A 25496-nucleotide genomic window follows, 5' to 3' on the forward strand; every position below is an offset into this window, starting at 1 on the left:
AAGTCAAGAGCAGGTGACGCCGGGCCAAGGACAGACTCAAGGAACCCTGTTTGGCAAAGCAGAGAAGCTCTTAGGAAGCGGGGAAGGCTGGGGTATCCCCCTGGATCCTTCAGACTTTGTGCTCACTCTTAAGCTGTTGTTCATGAACAGATGGAAAAATCAGCCTTTGGAGACCCCACCCAGCCCCCACCCCCCACCCCCCACCACCCCGTGTCTTGCCAAAGGCTCTGGGTTGCCATGTCAGTGAATTATGGAAATGGGAGCCGCAGGATGGAGCAAGTTGCTATCCTGGTGAGCATTTCGGCTTCAGGGTACCTGTGTCCTGTCTGCTCCTTCCGTTTCCCCATTTCCTGCACCCCGGTCCACAACAAAGGCTGCGGTCCGCAGACCCCAGAAGTCCTGGTTGGATTAAAGGGAAGGCAGGATTGGATTTCAGGCCTCTGGGAAGCAGCTAGGCAGGCCCGTGCCCATGTTCGGGGTTGGTCCGCAAGGGGGCTTGCCAGGATTTGTGCAGGTGTGTAAAAAACCCACTGTTGACTCCAAGATACACGAATGTTGAGTCAAGAGCCCCAGTTATAGGAGTCCCCAGAAGAGGTACATCCACTTAGGAACAGCCCTCGCAGGGGCCTTTAGTCTCTGGTCCTGTGCAGGTAGGGAGCCCATTCAGGAGGGTCCTCTGGGAGGCTCATGAGTATCCCCTGGACAGAGTCTCCAAAAGCATGACTATCTCATCATTTTTCCCAGTTTGGAAGTGGCTTGGCCCCCAGAGCATGAATTCGTCAGGGGATCACCCAACATGGGGAAGACCTCCTCACATCCCTTACATCAGGTGGGATGTTGAGTCTGAGCTCAGGTAGGATTTCTGAAGTCTTAGGTCCCCTTTCTGGGAGGGGGATGGATGTCAGGATAAGGTGGTGACCAGAAGAAAACCAAGCCTGGGCAATGCCCAGGGAGGACAGAGATGCTGTGGGCTGACCCTGGGCATCCTGGCTACTACCCAGCTGCTCTGCTACTGCCCTGCTGGGGGACAGGTTTCCTTTTGGAGCCAAGTCAGATGGACTTTGGGAACATAAGACATACCCTCATATGGGATGGAACATAAGAACATAAGACAGAGGCTCACTGCACTACTCTGCATGCCCGACCTGCTTCCTAGATCCTTTGTGCACAACACTTGGTCCCAAGGTGGCTGGGAAAAGCCACCAGCCCAGGAGGGAGCAAGAGGGAGGGATGGAAGGCATGGGCACTGAGCAAGCACAGACAGACCTCTCCCAGGAAAGCCACTCCAGGACTCCATACCAGGCTGGAGCTGAGAGCGTGAACCTCTACAGCTTCCCTCCTCACCTCCCCAACAGGACTTATTAAGGGTGAAAGGAGCTGGGGGTCCTTTGCAAACAAGATGCCGCACATATGCCATATAATCCAACACATGTATATCAGGGACCCGCATCCATCGCTGTGGTGGACAAACTTAGCTGGTGTCGATGCTAGAGCAGGAAGAGGAAAAAGGAACATTCTAGAACTTCCCAGACCTCCCAGTTCTCATGGCCCAGACTTCAGGGGGTGTCAAGGATGAAGGTGAGCTGCAAGGAGCCCCCAGAAGTCATCTTGGCCAGGAAGCCACTGTGCTTTTCGAACGGCAGGGGAGCATGGGGGCAGTGAAGCCAAAAGGGACGGTGCTCTTACAGAACAGGAGAAGGTGGCAGAAATGGGGAACCATACCCCAGAGAGACCCAGAATTCAAAGACATGCAAGACTGTTTTGTGCACTTTGGAGCTATGTGCAAAGGGACCACAGACCATGACAGGATTGGGTGGGGACTTCTGAGAGCAGAGGTTTACAAAGGAACAGCTGAGCCCCCCTCCGACCTAGGTCTTGGCCCCGTGGCCTCCATGAAGTCAGAGCTCAGCTCCCCACCCACCCCATCTTTCCAGAGCACAGCTGGAACCCGCCACCCAGGGACCGAGTCAGCCGAGGGGAACTCCAGGACTGGAGCAGCCTGGCTCTTGCTTGTCAAGGGGGATAGAGAGCAGACGATGTCGCGCACAGACACACACATGTAGGCACGCACAGACCGGTCCTGCAAGCCTGCCCACGTGGGCCTCCTGCCCTCATCTCCGTGGCCCAGGGGCTCTACGTGCAGCCTCCAGGTCTCTTCTCTACACCGCCCCTGGACCTCATGGATCAATCCCGCGTCTCCCTGGCTGGTCTCGGTAAGTCCTAGCTCAGGGGTCCCCAACCCTGCCCAGGCAAAAGGGCACGGGTCTGGGGCGTGGGGAAGCTGCCGAGCGGGGTCGTGCAGTGCTCCCAGGCCGGCCGGGGTCGGTACCCTCTGATGGTGAGCCTCTGGTCTCCTGAGCTGGCAGAGGGCAGAGCAGGGAAGGAGAGGTGGCTCGGGGGCTGAGGCAGCTGAGTGCTGTCCCTTTGTCCAATGGTCACAGCCTGGAGTGGGGAGAGAAAAGAGGGGCAAGAGGTCACTGGATACAGCAATGGCATCTTTGGTCAATGAGAACCCTCTTGGTGGCCTAGGAGGTTTGAGATGAGCTGCTCCTGTCCTCTATAAGAAAAGGTGGAGGGCGGCTGGCTCAGTGGTTTAATGCCACCTTCAGCCCAGGGCCTGATCCTGGAGACCCGGGATCGAGTCCCACGTCAGGCTCCCTGCATGGAACCTGCTTCTCCCTCTGCCTGTGTCTCTGCCTCTCTCTCTGTGTCTCTCATGAATAAATAAATTAAATCTTAAAAAAATAAAACAAAAAAAGAAAAAGTGGAAGGGATACCCATTTATACTGAGGTCCTACTATATACTAGGCTCTGTGCCAAGTGCCACATGTACCCGATCTCATATAAACCTGAGAGCAGCCTGTGAGATAAGCACCCTTTTTACATATGAGACAATGGAAGCTCGAGAGGTTAAGTGTTTTGCCCAAGGGTGCACAGCCAGGAAGCAGCAAGGTCTGGATTTGAACCTAGAACTCTTCCCATTTGAGCAGGTAGGCTCTAGGCTAGGGATGGTTGCTAGCAGGTGGGCTGGGCTGAGGCCACGTGTTGCAGCTGAGCATGCTAGATAAGGACTAGAAATACAAGAAGAGGAGGTGAGACCGGGATCCACACTGTACACTCCTGCTAGGAGCAGAGGCTTTGCCACCCACTGTTGAGCTGGGATCTGGGCATCCATGGCAGATGTTCATGCCCACTCTCCCAGCATGGTTCTGGAAAGAATTCTGAAGGTACACAGGTAATCTTTGTACAGAAGACAACAGAGTAGAGGCGTCAAGATCATGGATTTAGCATGATCTTGAACCCAGACCAACGTGGGTTCCAAGGCCTGATCCCTTAGCTGTGTGACCTCTAGGAAGGTACTTAGCCTCTCTGTGCTTTGGTTTTCTTCTAAGTAAAATAGTAACAGTGCCTGGCTTTTAGGAGGAGCTCTGAGGAGTCAGCAAGACAATGCAGATGGAATGCTTGACAGAGTGCCTGTTACACATGTTTAATAAGTGGTACCCAGATGATGGTGATCATGCTGGTGGTTGTGGTAATGATCTAGACCAAGGACGTGCAGTGGACATACAGCGCTATTTAAAAGAACTGGAAGCAGGGACTCCAACCGGTACTTGTACACCACTGTTACTGCAGCATTATTCACAGCAGCCCGAGTGCAAACAAACCAAGTGTCCACCAACGGATGGAAGGACAAGCAAAACATGGTACGTACATACGATGGAATATTAGTGGTGAAAAGGAGTAAGGTTCTCATACATGCCATGTGGATGAACCTTGCAGACACACTAAGCGAAGACCCCAGACACAAAAAGGACAAATACTGTAGGATTCTCCACTATGAAATATTTAGAATAGGCAAGTTCACAAGGGCAGGATGTAGGTGAGAGGTTCCGTGGGGGGCTGGAAGGAGGAGGGACTGGGCGTTACTGCTTAGCGGGTATGTACAGTTTCTGTTCAGAGGGGACGAAAGGTTTTGGAAATGGTGGTGGTGGTTGCACGACACTGTGAATGTGATCAATGCCACCAAATTGTGTACTTAAAAGTGGCTAAAGTGGCAAATTATATGTTATATATGTTCTACCACAATTTTTTCTAAGTAGGCTCCATGCCCAACGTGAAGCCCAAAATGGGGCTTTAATTCATGACCCTGAGATCAAGACCTGAACTGAGATCAAGAGTTGGACACTTAACCAACTGAGCCACCCAGGCACCCCTCTACCACAATTTTAAAAAACAATAATATGCCCAAGCCCTTTGAGTTGTATGTTTTAAGCAGGAGGATTAAAAGATATGTAAACTAATAACTCAACAAGGCTATTTTTTTAAAAAAGAAATGCCATGGAAGTCGTAAATTTTCTAGTCATATATTAAAAGGGTTTTAAAAAGGTAAACTTAATAGGATATTTTATTTTTTATTATTATTATTATTTTTTTAATAGGATATTTTATTTAACACAATACACCCTAAACACCAGAATTTCAACATATCACTGTCCTATGTAATGGGACAAATTACTTTATGTTCTTTTTTTTTTTTTATCCTACATCTTCAAAATCTTGGGTGGATTTTATACTCACAGGACATCTCATCTCACTGCATTTTGAGTGTTCAAGAACCACACGTGGAGAGTGGCCACTATTGGGCAGCATAGGTCTGGACCCTCGCTACTCAGAGGGTGATGTGGACCAGCAGCACCAGCATTGCCTTGGGGCTTGAAAATGCTAGATCTTGGGCCCCACCCCAGACATATACAATGGGAATCTGCAGTTCCCTAGATGTTTGGGGTGTATATTAAATTTCAAGATGCACTGCTCTGGAATGCAAGCTTGCCCCACGCCTGCCTCCAGTTTACCATGTGCTAAGGCTTACTTGGGATTCTGGAAACCCCAGCTCCTCAAGTGTGACCCACTAGAAGGGTATACCCAAGACCCCAGAGGTAAGTTTGGAGTTTGCCACTCCTGTCCTTGCAACATGGTGGCTGCAGCTGAGACCTCCTGGTTGGTCTCCTCCACAGATTACAAAGGCCTAGATAGGACCCAGGTCCTGGGCTGAGTGTAGCTAAGCCCTCTGCCTGCTGACTTCTGAGAGAACTCCAACATTGAGCACAACACCAGAGTAGCCATCTCAAAGCCAGGTGAGTGTGACCAAGGGAACCCTAGGGGCTGATGTAGGGAGAGAAAATTTCAGGTGAGGGAGTTGAGCCTCACCTGTGTTCCCAGCTTTGTCAACAACACCCCCTGTAGATGCAGTTGAGTTTCTGAATGTCTCTGGGCCATAGTTCCTCCATATGTAAAAGGAGGTTGGGTCAGTCTGGAAGGGCCAATGGAGGCATTCCGTGCACTGATTCTGAGTTACCAGTGGTGGCTAGCAAGAGGGCTGCGTGATGGTGGATGTGCCATGGGAGATCCACCATGTCGGCCACAGGGGCAGGCATAGGGTATCCACCAGACAGGTAATCCCCAGGACTCTTCTACTTTGAAACCGAGAAACAAAGAGGACTTCTGTTCCCTCCTTCTGTTCATAGTGTCTTTTCATATTCCCTCTCCCCGAGGGAGGGGTTATGGTGTGGCCAACAAAATAGCTGTGCCAGGCAATAAACAGAGGGCCCCACGTGACAAAGTGGGTAGGGACAGACGTGGGAGCTGCCCTCAGCTCTCTGTACCCTCAAGCCCACCGCCAGCTAGTCCACAAAGGAAAAGCCCTCCACACCCCCCATGACCTTCACACCGTGGATGACCCTGGGAGGAGCAGGTGTGGGACCATGTGGCCTCCTGGGAGCCTTCTGGTTCTGAAAAAACTTCTGTGATGCTCTGTCATCCTCTGAACAAACCCTAACTCCCACCATGCCGACCTGGCCTCTGGCCCCCCGTGCGATCTCACCTGCCATGTCTCCCTCCTGGTCTCCATGGCCTGGTCACACCCACTTCCTACCTCTTGTGCCACTTCTGTATGCTCACTCCCACCTGGAGGGCTGGCTTCCTCTCAAGGGCTTCATTTTAACATGCCCTCCTCCGAGGGCCGTTCCCGGACCCGTCCCTTCTACCCAAAGCTCCCAGTCATCACTATCACCGACTTGTTTCATTATCTTTTCAATACGACTTCATCTGAAATGGTGACCCCTTTAAAACAGGTTTATCTGCTCATTGCACCAGCTCTGGAATGTGAGCCCTATGAGCTCAGGGACCTGATTGACTTGAGTCACCACTGCATTTGCACTCCAGGAACCGAGACTGGCACAGGACAGGTATTCATTACACACAGATGGAGGAAAAAAGTGAGTGGATAGGAAATTTCACTCCCATTCCGCCGGACCACAGGGTCTCCAGTTCCCTGTGCCTCAGCCCATCTGCACAGAAAAATATAGAAGAGAAGGTGCCCTGCTCTCCCTCCAACCAAGGGGCTTTAAGACCCTCTGTTAACTCCTGCCCTCTCCTCCTTGATCCCTGGGGAAAGTAGAGGCCACTGAGTGATGGCCCAAATGACACTCAGGTTTTGTAACACTGGGTACCCTGCCCAGAGCTCTGACACTCATGGGCCACCTTGCCTGCACTCCGTTAGCTGGAGAGAGTCCCCCCTTGTTAGAGCCTCCCTCCTTCCATTTTCACATTCAACCCATTCTCAGTCCTGGAAGGCCAGCAGAACACAGCTTGTCCTCCCTCTCGGCAGACAAAGGTTGCTCAAGGACACAAAACACCTGCCACGGGGGTAACACTGTACCAGGCGCCCTAGTGCATGACCTGACGGCACCCTCACAGCCCTCCTGCTAGAGCCGATGACCACCTTCCTTCTTTGGAGGCTGACACTGCAGCTCAGAGAGGCCAGGTAACCTGCCCAAGGCCACACAGCTATGAAGTGGTGGAGCGGAGGTTCCAAACCATGTCTGTCTGACCCGGGAAGTCTAAGCTCTAAGGAAGAGATCCTGCCCTCCCTGGCTCAGCAACCCCAAATGGTGGGGTGAGGGGCAGCTGAGGGCCTCCTGGGTCCTGTGGTGAGATGCTGACAACTACTCTGGTGTGCCTGCACACATAGCTGAGGGTTTGCACAAGCATGGACCTACATCTGCGTGCCTGTGTAAAGGCTTGTAGTGGTGAAGAGCAGGTGTGTGCGTGCATGTGTCAGGCAAAGTGTGTGCATGTACATCTGAGTCCACCTGCACGTGTGGGCTTGGGTATAGTGGTGTGTGTTCCTATAACGTTCTTGTGAGGTGCACACGTACATCTGAGTGCTCTTGTGTGTACATTTGCATAGAGGTATGTTTTTAGCTTAAGTTTCTGTGTCTGTGTGTATGTGTTTGTATGTGTGTGTGTACACCTGGCTGTGTCTGTGAGTGTACACAACCACATGTGCCTGGAACAGCAGGGCAGCGGGTAGCAGGGACCTCTCAGCAGCCTCATCTGGGCTAGTCTGGCTCTCACCTTCTGGAGAAACCACTGAGGCTAGGCCTAGGAGGGAGGCTCCCAGAGAGACGCCCCACACATTACTTCACGCAGAACCACTGATCTCTGTCCAAGAACAAGGATGGGGAGGGGCACAGCACCTCCAATGAGAAAGCCAGAGAGACACAGCAAGGAGAAGCTGAGAACCTTCCCTTCCCTGGTCATGCGACAGAGAGTTCTGGAAGCTGCGAGATGCCATGATGGGGAGAGGTTGCTGGCCCAGGGGGAAGATTTCCTGCAAGCCAGGCCTCCTGAAGGCATATACTGCTTGGTTCAAGGCATCACCTTGCACCTGATGTTTAGACTCACATGATGAAGGAATTAACCTTCATTAGGAAGGGATAGGCAAGGAGGTAGCCATGGTAGCAGCAGGGACCAAGGACAGATGGTAGACTCTAGGACCCAAATCCCAGAGCAGAGTCCCCTGGACAGAAACCTGGTAAGGGAGGGTGGTGGCAGGGGGACGGAGGTAGGTGGATGGAAAGGAGACGGCTGACAGAGATGTTGGGGAGGGGAGCAAGAAAGGCAGCAAAGGCAGCAGGAAGAGAGACTAAAGGAGAACACCTACTCTGCAGACTTCCAGAAATGTCCAGGGTGAGAAAGGCGGCGGTTTCGCTTTGGCAGTTTCTCCAGCATGTCCATGAGCTTAGTGAATGTAGGTCTTTCTTCTTGTTCAAAGGCCCAGCAAAAGAGAAGAATGTCCTAAAAGAAGTCAAAAAGTGGTAATTTAACATAAATGGTGATGTCTTGATACTCTCTGGTGCATCATTGGGTCTGTCCATTTGTCTATCCATTTGCCCCACTTGCATATTCCTCTATCATCCATCCATCTATCCAACCATCCCAATCATGCATTCATCCTTATCTTTTATCCATCCATCCATCCATCCATCGAATCATCTCGATTCATGCATTCATCCTTGTCTTTCTATCTTCTTTTTTCTTTCCATCCATTCATCTATCCTTCCATGCATTCAACTCATGAGCCCATATAGCAAACTAGGTATGTCCTATTCTAGAAGGTCTAGGATACACAGATATCAGTAATGCTCCCCAAGGAGCTCTTTGGCCATTTTTTTTTTCTCAAAGGGAGGAAGGAAAGTAAATCCTGAGGTCTCTATCCACATCTCAATATCACAAATGCTCTTCAAAGTCAAAGAGTGGAAAGTTACTTTTAATAATCACCTCACTCGAGAAAGGAAACCTAGACACAGGTAATGCTTGAAAACATACCAGATAATAACTCCTTCCCTGACTTATCTGTCTTCTGATCAAAAGACAGCACTCTTCCTGCTGTGTTTTAGAGGGTGATTATTAATTTATTCTCAGGCTTCTCTGTTTGTGTATATCTTGTTCTGAGTTGGAGTATGCCTTAAAAATGTTTTTATCTAGATGCAAATGAAATTAGAATCATTAGTATATGTAATATTTTAGTGAATATCTTTTAAAAGTAACAGAAAAAGGGATTCATTGTTTCTACTTGATGCACCAACCATTGCTAGGGAATATCTGGCCAAGTGCTACTGCACCCTTGAGGCGCAAACCTGAATTGCAGGCACAGTTCAGAAACTTCACCTCCTAAACTCCAAATCACTATCTGACAAGGCTATGGGCAAGCTTTTGTACCACCCTCTGGGGAAGCATTCATAGCCTTAACACACAGGAGAAAGAAGGCCCAGAACTGTGTCTACCTTTCTCCTTGTCCCCCAGAACTGGCACTGTCCCAGGACTTACCGAGATTTCTTTTCCCATGCCGATCTGGCTGAGGTTGGGTTTCATGCCTGTGCCCATTTGCCAGATTATTGCCTCTGCTGGTTGGGTCTTGAAAGGCCACTCCCTGGCATGGAGTTCATACCAAATTGTGCTGTTGGCAGATGTTGTTAAAGAGGAGTTGATGTGCTGTGTCACTTCCAACCCTGTATCCCCTCACCCACACACACTGAGCCAGACCCCTGGCTAACCCCTTCACTCTCTAGTTTCTTCCTCATGGGCATGGTGTTTTGCTAGCTGGGATGTGCCTAAATCTTTTTTTGATGTCTTAGAGGTCATGGTTACTCCAGGATACCTTCCCTGGTACCTGAATTAAAATGAGTCAAACCTAGAACCGGAAAGTTTAATAGAATGAAGCTAGGATTTCTGACCCTAGACTTGTAATTCTAGGAAACCACTGTAAGGAAATACTTAGAGATACAAAAACCACTTATAAGAATATTCTCTACAGCATTATATATAACACCAAAACAAGGAGAAATGACACTATTCTTCAACAGAAGGAATAGGTTGTATATATTATGGTAAATTCATAAAACAAAATGGAATGATATTATTATTGAAACATTTCAATGAAATTTTGTGACATGAAAAAATGTTTAATATGTAATTTTAAGTGAAAAAAGCAGGACACAAGACTGTATATAAGGTGATACTTACTCTTAAAAATCATATATACATGGGCAAGAGAATAAAGGGACAGCAAAATATTAACAATGGCTAACTTGGGTGACTGCATAGGATTTTTTTTATAGTTTTGTTTTCTAAATATAAACCATCCCATGGAATAGTAGGGAAAAAAGTGCTGGGGCTGTGGGTGACAGTGAGGGCCTTGGCAGATGCCATGCGGTGCTCACAGGATGCTGGGGAACTGCTGAGCTGTACCATGGGACGAGGTCTCAGCTCACTGGGAACAAAATTCCCCAACTCAGGAAATATCTGAAACAATCCTAGGAAATGATCTTTCCTCTAATCTAAGATAATTTATGCAAATTTGCTTTAAAGAACATGAAGTGCTCTGTTATCTTTACTGATCAGAGGACTCTGTCAAACCAGCTATTTCTAGGGTCCCCCTTCTCAGCATATTCTCTCCCCTGCCACCGTCATCCCTCTGGGTTGAGGAGTGGTGATGCTCAGGTATTGAAGTGTTGAGTTAGATGGTCAGGAAGCTGTCACATTAAGGCGCTAGATGATGGCTGTTGTCATTGTAATAATCAGTAACACTTACTGAGTTTTTACTCTGCGGTAGGTGCTCGAAGCCCTTTGCATTTATTATGATTATGGGGGAGCTATATGAAGCAGGCCTTCTTATTTTGATGATTTGACATCTGGGGGCCTCCCTGACCCTGGAGGGATTGCCTTTCTCTCTGGGGCCAGCCTATTCCTAGAGATAGTAAAGGACTCTCCTGTGAGTTTGCACTTCATAATGCAAACTAAGCAATCCAAAACCCTACCCCCACCTCCAGCAGGCTTCCACTCAGGACAACCCCCCCCCACACACAAATTAGTCAAACTAGCCAATCTTAGCCTGCTTACCCTGCCTCATCAGTTCCTCCCAAGTAAACTACATTAAAGGCTCTTGCCTGCATTTTCTTCCCACTCCCTCTGCCTCTTGACGCTGGTGCTTCCCTGTGTGGTATGATGTGCCCCTCCTTTTGGAAACCACAAACAACAAATCATCTTTCCAATGACTCTTGCCTCCTGATCTATTGCCTATCATCATACCTGAATAAAAATAAGACCTACATTTTCAAACAGGAGGCACGATCATCATCCCCATTTTACAAAAGAGGAAACTGAGGCTCTAGAAAGTTATATATCTTACCCAGGGTCACACAGCAAATGAGAGATGCAGCCAGAAGCTGAATCCAGTTGTTCTGACTGCAGAATTGCACCACTGGCCATTATGCTACAAGAAACCCACACTCCATCCTATTCCAGAGTCCTTTCTAATTGGGGCAGTGAAGGATTTAGGGGAACGGGAGAGAACCCTATAGCTGATGGTTGGGGCCTGGGGAAGGAGGCACAGAAAGGCAAGGGCTCACGGGGGAGGGGGAAGGGAGCCCAGCAGGAGCTTTGGTGCAAGGGCTTTATAGGTGTTTTTGCATTTAATCCTCAGAGTGGGTTTATTATGTTTAATTATGGTTGAGGACAATAGGGGTTTTTTTGTGGTGAAATGACTCTGAAGGTCTGATGCCAAATGCTCCAACTCTGGAGGTAGGATGTCCCAAGAGTGACTCCCAGATCTACCTCCGAATACCATAAGGCAAGTCACTGAGCCTGTTTCCTCACCTGTCATTTGGAGAAACAGCAATGGTACCTGCCACAAAAGATGCCTGTGAAGATTCCAGGAGACAGCACCCACAAAAACCTTAACACGGAGCTCAATATGCTTTTAAAAGTCCAGTTTTGTTCTAAACCATGTCTGAGCATGATGTTCCCAAGCAACAAGATGCACCTAATTGGCAGGAAACCAAGAGTGCCAGGTCCCTCGGAATTCAGCAGTGTCAGGAATAAAAGCCTCATTAAAACTTCCTTTCAAACCCAACTTCCAAGAGAAACTCACACTAAGAAAAAAAATAAATTGCTAAAGATTAAAACTCCAGTGGAAAACCGATTACTTACTTTGGTACATTTGTTAATTACATTCTTTTTTCTTTTGCTAAATTTATATGAAAATATACCAACTTAATTATTGTAGTTTGATTTCAGATAACAGTATCTAACTAGATAAAGTTCTGGACATCAACTAATCAAGGCAAATGACAATGCTTAAAGGGGTCCAAATGACAGACGCTGAGAATCCTGATGTGCCAGCAAATGTACCCCCTCCACCCCTCCTCCCCAAGATTTACAGAGAAGACACAGTAGGGGTACTTTTCCATGGGAGACAGTTTCTCTACCATCTCTTGTGGTGCTAAATCTAATTGCACACATCTGCAGGGCTGCAACTTGCCCAAACAGCTTCCCCAGCGTCGTCTCTGTTTGCAGCCACCAATCTTTGCAACCACCGCAGTAGACAGGCTAAGGCAAGGATTAGCATGGCTATTTGAAGAATGGGAGCCCAGAAGTCTTCCCATAAGTACCTTCTCAGAGTGCTCTGTCCCACAACTTGGGGCTGCATCCTGTTCTTCTCTACACTTGCAAAGACATCCCATTCTCTCTTACAGGTACAGTTTCTCTCTCTTTACTGAAAAGCCCTAAACTCTTTCCCAAAACTCTAGATGTGTAGATACAGCTGCCTTCTGGTTGGTTCCATTGGTCATCTCCAAGGTAGTCCAGACTCACTGTGTCCAAATCTGCTCTTCTTGCCTTCCTAGCATAGTCCAGGCATCCCCTCCAGGGTCTCTACCTTGGGAATGACACTAGTTTCCACTCAGTTGCTTAAGGTAGGTATCTGGGTACCACCTGCATTCAACCCATCATCAAACCCCATCCTAGCCACCCCCTAAATGCTTATGTCCATTCCCAGGTTCCAAACCCACTGGCACTGATTTAGTGGAGATGTTTATGTTCAGCATCTCCCCCTGGATTGGTCACCCAGCCTTCCAATCTTGCCCTTTTCCTTTCCATTCTCTGAACAGCAGAGTGATTGTTCTAAAACTCAAAATATGATCACATCACTCCTCTGCTTAATAACTATCAATGGCTCCCCAGTGCTGTGAAGATGAAGTGAAAACTCAACTCAGCCTCTTAGTCCCTGTAGGATTGACCCTGATTCCCTCTCTAGTCTCTTATATCACCACCCCAAGCTCATTTTATCCTGATTTTCCATCTCTCAGCTCCTTCCTCTGCCCCTTCCCCCACCCCCTCCCCACATGTTCCTCCATTGTGGGCAATTTGTTTTCTATTACCTTAGGCCTCTTCACATGTTCCTTCTATCTAGACACCTCACCCTACCCTCATCTGGCCCACTTATATTCAACCTCTAACTTAGGCTCAAGAGTAACCTTCTCCAAGAAGTTCTCTCTGGTCTCCCAGGCTGGATTTAGTTCCTCCTCTACTCTCACAGTCCTGTGTTTATCCTTAGCATAGCATTTATCACCCTCTGCTAAAACGGACTGTTTCCCTGTTGGTCTTCTACTAGATAAGATAGAGTAGCGGCCTTTGGTGGTTTAAAAATAGATCTACCAATTCTTTGATATTCCTTCTTGCAAAATCTACAGCTTCATTCAGAACCTCCCCTTGACTTAGTGACTTGTTTCTAACACACAGAATATGCTAGAAGTGAGGATTTGTAATTTCTGAGACCAGTTCATAAAGGCAATGCGGCTTCTAGGCACCATATCATGAGGTCACTGTAGCAGCCTATGAAAATGCCCTCATGGCAAGGAACCAAGGCCTCCTGGCAATAGCCGTGTGAGTGTGCCACCTTGGAAGTGGATCCTCAGCCCATCAAACTTTCAGACGAGACCGCAGCCCCAGACAACCCCATGAGTGATCCTGAACCAGCTCAGAACCATTCAGCTAAGTCACCCCCCAAATTCCGATTACAGAAACTTGAGATAATAAATATTGCTTCAAGCCCTTAAGTTTTAGATAATCTGTTAACAGTAGGCATTCCATAGATAGTTATTGCTTAACCAAATGAATGAATGGGTCAAGTAACTTGTTAAAGTCCATAACAAGTTAGAAGCCAGGCAGGAAGGCTTGCTAAGGTCACCCTTTCTATTACACTCCATTTGGATACCCCCAATCTCACCCAGAAACGTAACCACCTCGGCCCCAGCAGATGGGTACCCCATCTCTTCCAAAAGTATGGAAGAAAGGCTTGGGCAATGTCCCTCTACCTGGGCTGGGGCTCTCCACAGCCAGTGTGGGCCACCTACCCGAGTGCAAAGACATCTGAATGCTTGGAGAAGGGGAGCTTGTCCTCTTCCGTGTCAGGAGATAGCTGGCGGATGATCTCTGGTGCCAGGTGGCACAGCCAGCCATTCTGGATGCGCAGCTTGTCCTCCCTCCTAGAGAAGCAAAACACAGAGTGAGCCCCATTTCACAGCCCAGGGAGGACTAATTCCCCAGCAGTGACCGTAAGTCTCTGGACCCCCTTTGCTGGCTTTCTTGTATCTCCCCCAATGGGCACTGCCTGACCTTGTACTTGAGGCTGAAACCCAGTGAAAGGGGCAGAGAAGACTGATCTGGAGAGACACACTCAACACTCAAACCCTCATTGGGTCCCTCTGCCTCTGAGGCACCCCCTTCTGCATATTCATTCAACCAATACAGCTGAGCCTTCTTATTCATGGTAGTCGTGTTTTATAAAGTCTCTGCAAATAGTGAATTAGCAAATAAAGAAAATTGCTCCTAGAGGAAATATGTATTCACACACACACCTCACATAAATCATAATCTTAAATCCTAAAAACAACTCATCCTAGTACATTCTATTTTCATTATTTTACAGAAGAGAAAACAAGGCTCAAAGTGTCATATAATGTGTCTGAGGCTGCCCCATGACCATTTGCCAGAGTTGCGAAACTCTGTCCAACTGGTCCCGAGGCCAGGACTTCCTGCCCTGTACTGCATGGCCCCCTCCCATTCCTGTCCCCTGGTCATCACTGTATGAGATGCAGAGCATCCCCTTGTCTGACCTCAGCTGGGAACACTTACATCAGGTGATTCAAATTTTCACCACCCTATGCTTGCCTGTGAATGACTGAGAAGGTGCTGCATTGATATTGGAGGTGCAAATAGATTTGAGTAGGCAAATTCACAAATATGGAATCCATGAGCAATGAGGATTCACTGTATTTTTGGAGAATCTACTATGCCTAAGCACCATGAACATAGCAGTGAAGGACACTGCAAGGTCTCTGCCCTCCTGGAGTCTGTGCTTTGGGAGGGGAAGGGGATGACAAATGAATTAAATTAATAGGAAAAATACAGAGAGAGATAAGCATTATACAAAATAATTTAAACAGGGGAATGTGTTAAAGATAAGAGTGAACTCACTTTAGATAAAATGTGAGCTAAGATTGACGGGACATAAAGGACCAAGCCATATGAACAAGGAGAAGGATATTATTCTAGGCAGAAGGGGAAGTTAGGATAAAGGTGTAAGGCAAGCCCTGTTTGGGGTGTTCTAGAAACCTAAAGGCAGCCAGCATCATTGGCACATATCATGCCAATCCCATGTATCTGTTAAAATGTATACAACCAATCCCTAGTTGATGGGCCTCCCTCTTTCATCAGTATAAACAATGCTGGGAAGAACATCATTTGGTAGCCACTGTGAATATATTTGCACCTACATCTATGATTATTCCTTAGGATAAATTCCTGGAAGAGGAAAGACGCTGGTTGCCTTTTTCACTATTGTAAGTACAGAGCTCTCCATCTGGGACTGGAATCTGAGCAGATCTCCCATAAGGTTCCCACTGATTCAAGATTCCCAGGAAAGGGCCAGTTAATTCAGGGAAAAGGGGCAGCTATGGGAGAGGGGGATAGATATCTCCAACCATTAGGAGTGAGATTGTGATGGTCCAGAGCCTCCTGAATGTGGGGGACCTGGGGCTGCCTAGATTCTACAGTTCTCCTAGGATGGCTTCTGAGCTATGTCAGGTGTGATGCCCTGCTCCCCTGATGATTATCTGAAAACCTTCTAGAGCAGCACTATCCAATAGAACTTTCCACGATGATGGAAATGTTCTCTGTCTGTGCCATCCAATATGGCGGCCACTAGCCAACATGACCCCTGAGCACTTGAAACCCAGCTAGTGCAGCTAAAGAATTAAACATTTAATTTTATTTAATTTTAATTAAAGTTAAAACTACATAGCCTTATATGGCTGAGAGCTATTGGACAGTGCTGCTCTTGACTATTATTTACTGCAAATGGGTTTTTTCATTTACTTCTTTACATGACCATATATGGGAACTAGCACTTTTTTAGTACTAAATTAATCTTAATTAAATTTTCATCTTCATTAAAATTAAGATGAAATATGCTTATTCATGCCATCCCTAAAGTTATCTTGTGGACCATGTGTAGGGGAAGGATAGAACCCTGATAAGAGAGCCTCTAGGAGTTTTGGGGCTGGATAATCCTTTCTGGTGGGGGCCACATGATTATTAGAATTGTGCCCTATAAATGTATTTTCATCCCGAGGACACAGAGATGAAGTTGAGCCTAGAGCCCAAAGTAAGAGCATCCTTCAAGAAGGGTGGGCCATGGCCTGAGCCAGCTAACACTCTCCAGGCATGGCCAGGCCATTGGGGGTATGATGAGATGCGGTGCTGTGGCCCAAATGGAGAGTACCCCAGTTCTGATCTCTTCCTGACCGTTTCTGCTGCCTATTCTAGACTTGCTGGCTCAGTGCAGGTTTGGAATTGCAAGATAGGCCAGAAGGAGGGGTGCTGGCCCCTTCCTAACCATCAACCCAGGATGGGAGGGGACCCACGCCTGGGAGGGGGCTCAATGCCAGGCCTGACCCAGACACTCCGGGATGTCCCGTTCCCATAGCGATGGGCCCATCAGTGACAAATTCAAATTGTCTTCATTATGGTTATTATTATGATTAATAACAGCCTGCGGGGGGCTGGCATGATGGTGCTGGCATTAAAAATGACACCTTTTCCCGACGATAGCAGAATAGCTGCATGTTGGCCATGCTGGGGACAGGCTCGAGGGAAGCCCCTGCGGTCTATCTGGATGTTCAGGGCATGCTCCCTTCACAGGGTAACCCCTACCCCTGTCCAGGCCCAGCAGATCTTCCCCTGCTGGGAACCCAGCACTGTGAATGCCCTAAGTCCCGACTGAGGCCAGAGCAGGATGGCAAGCAGCCCCCGCTGAGTGTCTCACGTGTGCCAGGTTATCCATTCCACTCAGTCCCACTAATCCGACGATCAGATGGATAAAATCCCTGTTCTGTGGATGAGGATACAGAGCTTCAAAACACTTAAGTGACCTGCCTGAAGCTGTAGATGTACTAAGTGACTCCAGAGACTCCCAACCATAATTTTACAGCAATTCCTAGAGAAACGCCCTCCTTACGGAGCAAACTGAAGTCCTATGTACAACTGTAGCAGGGAACATACAACAAGCACAGGAGATCCCTGATGGGGGGTAGGCAGCCAAGAAATGTGGATTTTTGTGGGAGAGGTCGCTGAGCACTCCCTGGCCTCTCTTGACACTGCCCAGGTTTGTTTTTATGACCAGGCTGGGCAGGGGTGGGGGTGGGGGGAGTGCCGGCTGGACAAGGCCAGCAGCCACTTTGCCCTTGACTTGAACTTGCTTGCCGGTTGACACTGGGCCCCTGTGAGTGAGGTAAAGGAAAGGATGCTCACGTCATTCCATTTCCTTTCTTCCTCTTTACCCTGAGGCTTTAGAAAACCAAGAACCAAAAGGGAGAAAATCAGAGGTCCTGCCTTCTTATCCTCCACCTTCAGGAGAATCCACTAGCCAGGAGAAAGGGAAGGTATGTGGACACACCTCCAGGAGGGAGCAACTGGATGATTTTTTTTAAAGAGCCTTGAAGTAGGTTCACAAAAGCATCTGCTAGACCTCTTTTTGTCTGGACACAAATATTTGAGTGCATAGTAATGTTGCCAACTGCTTTCTCTTCCTCTTAACCCCGGGGGGTCGGATGGATAGATGGACGGATGGTTGGATAGATGGATGGATGGAGTGTATGTGTATGTGAGCATGCATGTGTGTGCATGCATGCTTGCAAATTATATGTGTGCGCACATATGTGTACACATGCAAATTCTCTGCCAGCAAACCCACTTGTGAGTGCTGCTGGGAAGACCAGCGGAAGACGGAATGTGGTTCAGCCTTCCTGGCTTGTTGGGTTCTGACTCGATGGACTCTCTCCACCAATCTATCCACTGATATCTTTGTTCATTTACCTACGTCTTTTCTCATCTGAGGTGCCATAGATAGTTTGGGAGACCGCACTGACTCTTTTTTGGGTGGAGTAAAAGCTGAAGACAAACTTATGCTTTTGTTATGCTTCCTGTATCTAGATCACATAGAAGCAGCTAGATCAAGTGTTGCTGATTTTTGGAGGCTCTTAGATTTAAGATATTATACAGCTTGAATGAAATTCACTTTGGGTAGGGGGGAACCCTGGGGTGGACCTCAAAGAGATCAGTACCTCAAAGCAGCTGAAACTGTAGTAAAAGAAGAGTGTGGGGCTGCCATCCAGAGGAGACAGGTACCTCTTATAAAAGGCACGATTAGAGAAAACCGCAGGGTTTTTAAGTTTGTGTGAGTGCGCGCACGCATGCGTGCAGCTTCAAATTAAAAGTCACTGAGGGCAGACTTTCTGAATCATGGGTTGTTTATTTGGAATCAAGCTGTTTCTCATGGTCAACTCAAGGCAGCTTGCCCTCGGGTGAGTGGCTCCTGAGAATTAATTACTTAAGGATAGTTAATGATTCTCCTGGGTGACACTGGGGGAGGTATATGCAAATTAATAGTAATTTCAACAACTACTCTGTGTAGTGTGCTTCCTATGCTCTGGGCACTGTGCTGGACGCCTGATTGTGACATTTCATCCACACAATGATCCTACGAGGTAGGCATGATCACACTGTCATTTTTCCGGCAGACACAGAAACTAAAGGTCAGGGAAGTTCCATTTGTGTAACTAAAGTCACACTTATTAAGTGGCAGAGCCAAGTGGTGGGGGTGGGGCACAGGTGGGTCAGATTTTAAATCTCTTAACTGTACTCTTGCTGCACTAAAATGGATTGGTTCATAAGAAAACTCTGAGCAAGGACTCTTGGGTGATTCCAACTTCCAGGTGGGTACTCAGGGCAAAGGGTCTTCCAGCTAAATTCAAGGGCAAGGTCTTTCAGGATTCAGGAATGCTCAGTGTTCAATAATGCATGTGGGCTCAGGGGTGCCTGGGTGGCTCAGTGGTTGAGCATCTGCCTTTGGCTCAGTGTGATCCTGAGGTCCTGGGATCGAGCACTGCATCAGGCTCCCCACAGGAAGTCTGCTTCTCCCTCTGCCTGTGTCTCTGCCTCTCATGAATAAATAAAATCTTTGAAAAAAAAAACAACAACACGCATGTGGGCTCAAAAGTACTGCTTGCAAGACAGGCTCCCAGGGAATCATGGCTTGACCTGGCATCAGCACTGTAGCATCAGCAATAGCCTACTTAGCTGCTCAGCTAAATGACCTCTGGCCCAAGACCCAGTCTAGGTCACTGGTCATTTGGGTGACTTCTCACCCCTAAGTGTCATCTGTCAAGAACTCCACTATGCCCTTCTACTGCCACTCACCTGCCAGCCTGCAGCACCCCAGAAATGCTGAAGAGCCCGAAGTCTGTGATCACCACTTTGCCATTGTCATAGAAGACATTCTTTGACTTGAGGTCCTTGTGAAGGATCCCCTTTGCGTGGAGGTAGCCCATGCCCTGCAAGAAGCAAGGAAATAGGAATTTCCAGGGAACACCTGAGTGCTCGCTGCTACACTGGCTTGGGTTCACCCTCCTTGCCCTTCCAACAAGAGTGTCCTGGACAGCTGCAGCACTGGGAGCCCAAACACAGAGGCTTGGAGGTAGGGTGAGAGAAGTCATGGCAAGTGGGAACAGGCAGGGTCCCCAGGACACATGTCTGCCACCACCCCCGGATGACCACCACTATTCTTACCTAGCTTGTCTGCTTCCTGAAGAACAAACAAGGGAAGATGTCCCTTGTGGGGAAAAAAAAAATGAAGACAAAAACGAAGAAGAGGTTCCCGGAGAAAGGAATCCCATCAACCACCTCCCCACACTTCCTCTTTTAAAAAAATAACTCCTCTGCAGGAGATTTGTTTTATATCTACTTAACTCATATCAGTGCAGAATGGATCATGAGCCAATGATCAAGATCACAGAGAGTCTAGTGGAGGTCTCACTCAAGGGTGAGTCTCTAGATTTTTGGGGTTTTGCCTTTATGAGCAGTCACATTTTATCTCTTCTAACGGCTCAGTCCTAACACTTCCAAATGGGAACTAAAAGCCCCAGTCAACTGACTAACGAGGCACCTGCCAGAAAACACAGGATGTTCCAGTTTGTTTTAATCCCAAACAACTTGCAACAATTGGATGTTTCCCCAGCAGCTGCAGAGAGAGAGAGAGATGGTTTGCACTCACAGGAATTCAAGCATCTGAGGGGTAAGGGAATCTAGCAGCACAAACTTCTCCTGGTCCCTGTACATGCCCAATTATCATGACAATGAGGCACCAGATGGAAGTCAAACATCAGGAGACCAACCCTAATGGTGACATCTGGGCAAAACTCTTCTTCACTTGCAGTGTGGTATTTTTTAGGTCAAATTTAAATTTTTTTTTTAATCCAGACTGTTGATCTGAAGATAAACCATGCATCTCAGGAGGGAGCCCCAGACCCTGTGGTACCTTCACAATTTCTTGGGCAATCTGCCTCGTTTTGTTGACATCCAAGACGATTTTGGCATCCCTCACCACAGAATAGAGCGTCCGTCCCTTACAGAGGCTGGAAAGCAAAAGGACAAAATAAATGATTGGCAGTTGTTCCGGTGAGAGTGACCCACGGTAGTTGTTAGATGTGACAAATAAGACTGGATGTGCCCCTAGTTTGCCTATTGGATAATGAGCCTGTAACTGGACCTCAGACCTGGTTCTGGGATGCAGATCAGGGGCAAGTTCTTTGGGTTCATCACCAACACCGCCCCCCCGACCCCGGCATCATAGGATACCTACAGAATCTAACCCAGGCCCGAGTTCCATCTGTCCTAGGATTGCACAGAAGGAAAGTTGCACATAAACCAGAAACTTCTGGGGTCCTCAGACACCACTTATCACTCTGCCAGCCACTCGTCCCAGCTGCTCCCACTCTCCAGAAGCTGCTGAGGTGGGGGGACAGTGATAAAACACCAGCAGAATGGTGGCTCACATCCACCAAGTACCATTGGCCAATGATGCATTCAAGCCTTCAGACGGTGGCCTGTCAACATCAATGCTCTTCCCCCCAAACCAGATGCCTGTCTACATTCTACATAGAGGGCTTTTCAAACCTTTTCAGCCTCATTGAATTCATTTTGAGGACCAATGTTTAAGATAAATAAAAAGATGACAAAGGACATTAATGCAGTGACAGTAACACCTCCTCATTTAGTTGCCTGCATGCCCATCCGTCTGTCCTCTCTGCAGCGGGCTCAGTTCCTGGCACGCAACAACAGACACTCAGTACGTGGTCACCGAATGAGTGAGTGAATGAATGAACTCTAGATTCCCCACCTCATCCCCAGCCCTTAGCACCACGTCTGGCTCATAGTATCCTGTGTTGGCTGAAAGAGGGAGGGATGGTATTAGGAAAGTTCATGTTCCATCTTGTGTCAAAATAATGGCTTGAATTTTTCTTTTAATCTAGGAGTTAATTGCTAAAAGACTCTCAGTCCCTCCTTTAGTATTGTTTGGGCCTTTGTCACCTGCAAGACTTAGCTGAGAAAATGTGGTTGGAGCTAGAACTGTGGCAGAGGGACCTCAGTTTGGATCCCAGCTCGGCTTCTTACTGTGTGTCTTTGGATGGGTTACTTAACCTCTCTGGACCTCGGTTTCCTTAGCTATCAAAGAGAATACCTACCCTTGTAGAGTCACTGTGAGAACTGAATGAGAGAAGGCATATGGTGGAAAGTGTAGCAAAGCAGTTAGAACCGAGGTCTAGTCAAACTCTGTGGTTTAGAATCCTGGTTTGTCATTAGTGGCTGTGTGACCCCAGGCAGATGAGTTAACCTCTTTGAGCTTCATTTTCATTATCTGTAAAAGGGGGTAAATAGTTCCTGCCTTACGAGATTGTTAAAGAGAATCACATGAAATCAGGTGTGTAAAAGTACAGGCATCTCTCGTGCTTGACGCATATTAAGTGCTCACAAAATGCGGGCTGTTAGAGGTGGCAAATGATCAATAAAATGGCAAATGCACGCACATCCTTGTGCAAATATGTGTAGTATATTTATACACGCATCACATCTGTTTGTCCATCTATTATATTTCTACCTATCTACCCAGCTACGTATTCACCCATCCACCCATCCCAAATGCTACCCATGATCTTTGACTAAGATGTGTTTCTTTATCTCCTTAAGGTGAGATTCTTAGGGAAGCTGACTCCCAGGGAGTCTGATTAACCTGTCCAAGGTCACCCAGTAAGCTGGCAGGTGGCAGCAACGGTGACTCAAGGCTGTCCCCTGTTGTTGCTGTCCTAGGGTACATTTGCTGTGGCTGCTGCAGGAGACGGGGAGACAGTGGGCTGTGCAGCCAATTAAACCATATTGACATTTAAATATTGGGGATGGTGGGGACCGTGGGTGGATTCTCTCCCCTGGATACTCAGTTCTTGAACAGCCACCTACACTCATTACAGGCCAGAGCCCAGAAAATACTGTCCCCACAGAGCAAATCATTGCAATAGGCTCCCGGATTCCCAGACTCTCCTTCCCAGAATAACTGCATACAAGTCTCAGGCTTCAAATATCCATCCCATCTTTCCCTGCTCACATCTTTCTCTCTAGGAGCAGCTGCTAAAACCTTTGCTTCTCTCACTACCCTGTGGTTTCTGGGGCTGCTGGAGAAACCAACACAGACTGGTGGTATGTAAATTTGCACGATCACAGCTTGGCACGGCTACCAACATGAAAGATACAAATAACCCACGATCAGCAATTCCTCCCCTAAGTATATAGGCAACAGGCATGCATACTCACATTCACCCACAGATACACCAGAATGTACTACCACATTAGTAACAGCCCATTCATTACAGCCCCACACCGGAGCCAATCCAAGTATTCATCAACAAAGGTGGATAGATTGTGATGTAGCCATATAACAATATGTATATATTTGTACTGTATAACCATAAACTATTGCTAATGGCAAAAATCATAAATGCAACATTGAACCAGAGAAGCCAGGCACACAATACTCACACTGAATGATTTCATGTATATAAAGTGCAAAAGCAGACAAAACTGATCCAAGTGCTAGAAGTCTGTGCAGTGCTGACAGTTGGGGACTGGGAGGCTTGAGAGAGAATGAGGGGGGTGTGGGGTGGGAGGGGTGGCGCAGGCAATGTTCTGTTTTGATTTGGGTACCGGTACTGGAGTGTGAATTTAGTGGAAATTCAGCAGGTTGTGCTCTTAGGATCTGGACACTTTGCCAGATAGTCTTGCTTTCGACAAACAGGCAAGGATGAACAATTCACCGTGTAGAAATTTACCAGAGGATCTAAACCAACACGGATACCCCAGGTATCTGCTTCCAAGCAGTACAGTCCGAGAGGCAGTGTCTGCAGAGGAGTTAGGGGCTCCTGGCCTGGCTGTGCCTGCCAGGTGTGCATCAGGGCTGAGCTGGAGAGCAGGTGCAGGGAGAAGGCTGAGCTCTAAGCCGGAGCAGACATCAGGCAGGTGTCCAGGGCGGTTGAGGCTTGGATACTCCAGGCAAGTCAGTCCAAGTATCTTTGGCAACTGCTCTGAGCTTGGGGTTTCTGTGGCTAAAGGCGGTGCCCAAAAAGCTGCTTGTACGGTAGGAGGTGGGAAGGGAACGGAATAAAGGATGAAGGTTTACTGAGCATGTGTGTGGGACCTATTCACTTTCACAAATCCTCCCAGCAACGCTGCAGGGTTGACACCACTGGCCCATTCCCACAGATGAGGATATGGAGACCCAGAGGGGTGGAAGACCTGCTCACAGACATACAGAGATGGTGTCAGCCTTTTCCTGATCTTTCTCTCATCTCCTCCGTGGTGTGGATATGATTTTGGGACCATTTAAGAGGCATGCAGGCAAGGGAATCCAAATCTGACTCTACCATTTACTACTTGCTGGGTGACCTTGGGAAGTGACTTTGATCTCAGTTTCCTCATCTGTAAAATGGGGGTAATAGTAATAACACCAGCTAACGTGCATGAGCCCTTTCTATGTGCCAGGTGCCAGTCTACGCACAACAGACCCACACGGTGAGTGTTCTTTCTGTTTTTCATGGATCCTAAGATGTGCATTTCCTTGAAACTTAACATCTCTAAAATCAGAATGCATCTTATTCACGAACAGGTAACAGTTTTGCTCTCACTGTATTCTTTATAGTTCATGAATACATGGTCCATGTTGTGACTGATGGCATCTTGGATTTATTGAAGTCTTGGATCAGCCATGTTTTACAGAGAAGGAAACTGAGGCTCAGAGAGTTTAAGTGGAGCTAGGATTTGAACCCAGGCAACCTGGATCCAGAGCTTACACTCTTTGACTCCCATCTTCTGCTCCATGACTTTTTCTGAGACTCTAGCACGTCGTACACTCTCAGTGAATAGTAGCCATAATGTTGCTACTAAGGCAATAAAGATTAATGAGGCCGCTGGCCTTGGTAGCAGTCAGTCTGGAGGTCAGGAGAAGATGTTTTAGTGGCTTCAGGATGTAGTTAGTACCTCTCTAGGTTCTGGGGCGGTAAGCATGCACATGTGGACACACACACACACATACACACATACACACATTCCCCTCTCAGTATCTCTCTGCGCAAGGATCACATTTCTCCAAAAAGAGAAACAAGGATGGGACATTTCCCACTTTATCTGCAGGCTGATAGGTCTCCCCAGCCTTGACCCCAGGTAACTCATTCACACAGTTCTGACCTTTGAACCCATGTCCCAGGTAACAGTGAGCCTTCTGGCCAGGATGGCACTGCATGTGTGAGATGCTTGTTACAAACCAGCCTAAAAGAGGATTGCTAGAAACAATAAGATAAAACCATCTACAAGGCTTATCAAGGACCTCTGTCCAAACTGGCTACTTTCTACCAAAAACAGTGACTGGGAGAGAAATCAAGATGTTGAGGCAGCCACTTCACTTCTCTCCTCCAAACCCCTTAGCACCAAATCTGGGGACCCAGGCCTGTGTGAATGAACCAGGCAGGGGGATATGTGCCTGGGGGCTACCTCCTCCTCCGACTGACAGATCGGCTCCCAGTCCAGCTTTGCCACCTCCAAGTCCACATGGCCTTGGAGACTGATCCAGGCACAGTGTCCCCATCTGTAACTGTGAGTGTGGTCGGCAAACAGTGATCCCCCAAAGACGTCTACATCCTAATCCTCAGAAACAGTGACTCTGTCCCTTACATGGCAAAAGGAACTTTGCAGAGGTGATTAAATTAAGACTTTTTCAGTGTGGGGGGTGGGTGGGGGATTATCCTGGGTTTTCTGGGTTGGTCCAGTGTCATCACAAGGGCCCTTAAAGTGAAGAAGGAGGCAAAAAAGAGTCAGAGAGAGATTAGAGTACGGAGGAAGGACTCAACCAGCCATCGCTGGCTGTGAAGATGGAG

At 47.8% G+C, this 25496-nt stretch overlaps 1 protein-coding gene across 23 annotated transcripts in view; it reads right to left on the reverse strand.

Annotated features, from left to right (window-relative positions):
* Positions 1–213: 213 nt before the first annotated feature.
* The window catches only part of KSR2 (kinase suppressor of ras 2), a 446504-nt gene continuing 421221 nt past the window's right edge, over positions 214–25496 (reverse strand). For 21 of the 23 annotated variants that reach the window (XM_072802706.1, XM_072802707.1, XM_072802705.1 and 18 more), the window contains 6 exons: positions 20558–20654; positions 19441–19574; positions 14037–14168; positions 9172–9301; positions 8006–8139; positions 214–2442 (listed from right to left, as the gene is read on the reverse strand). In XM_072802706.1, coding sequence (XP_072658807.1) covers positions 2436–2442; positions 8006–8139; positions 9172–9301; positions 14037–14168; positions 19441–19574; positions 20558–20654 — 634 coding nt within the window. In that variant the 3' untranslated portion in view covers positions 214–2435. Of the gene's footprint in view, positions 2443–8001; positions 8140–8670; positions 8826–9171; positions 9302–14036; positions 14169–19440; positions 19575–20557; positions 20655–25496 lie in introns of those variants that run through there. The other 2 variants (XR_012019279.1, XM_072802708.1) reach the window with 2 other exon arrangements.

This window comes from Canis lupus, chromosome 27, assembly GCF_048164855.1.
Source record: "Canis lupus baileyi chromosome 27, mCanLup2.hap1, whole genome shotgun sequence".
Taxonomy (NCBI): Eukaryota; Metazoa; Chordata; class Mammalia; order Carnivora; family Canidae; genus Canis; species Canis lupus.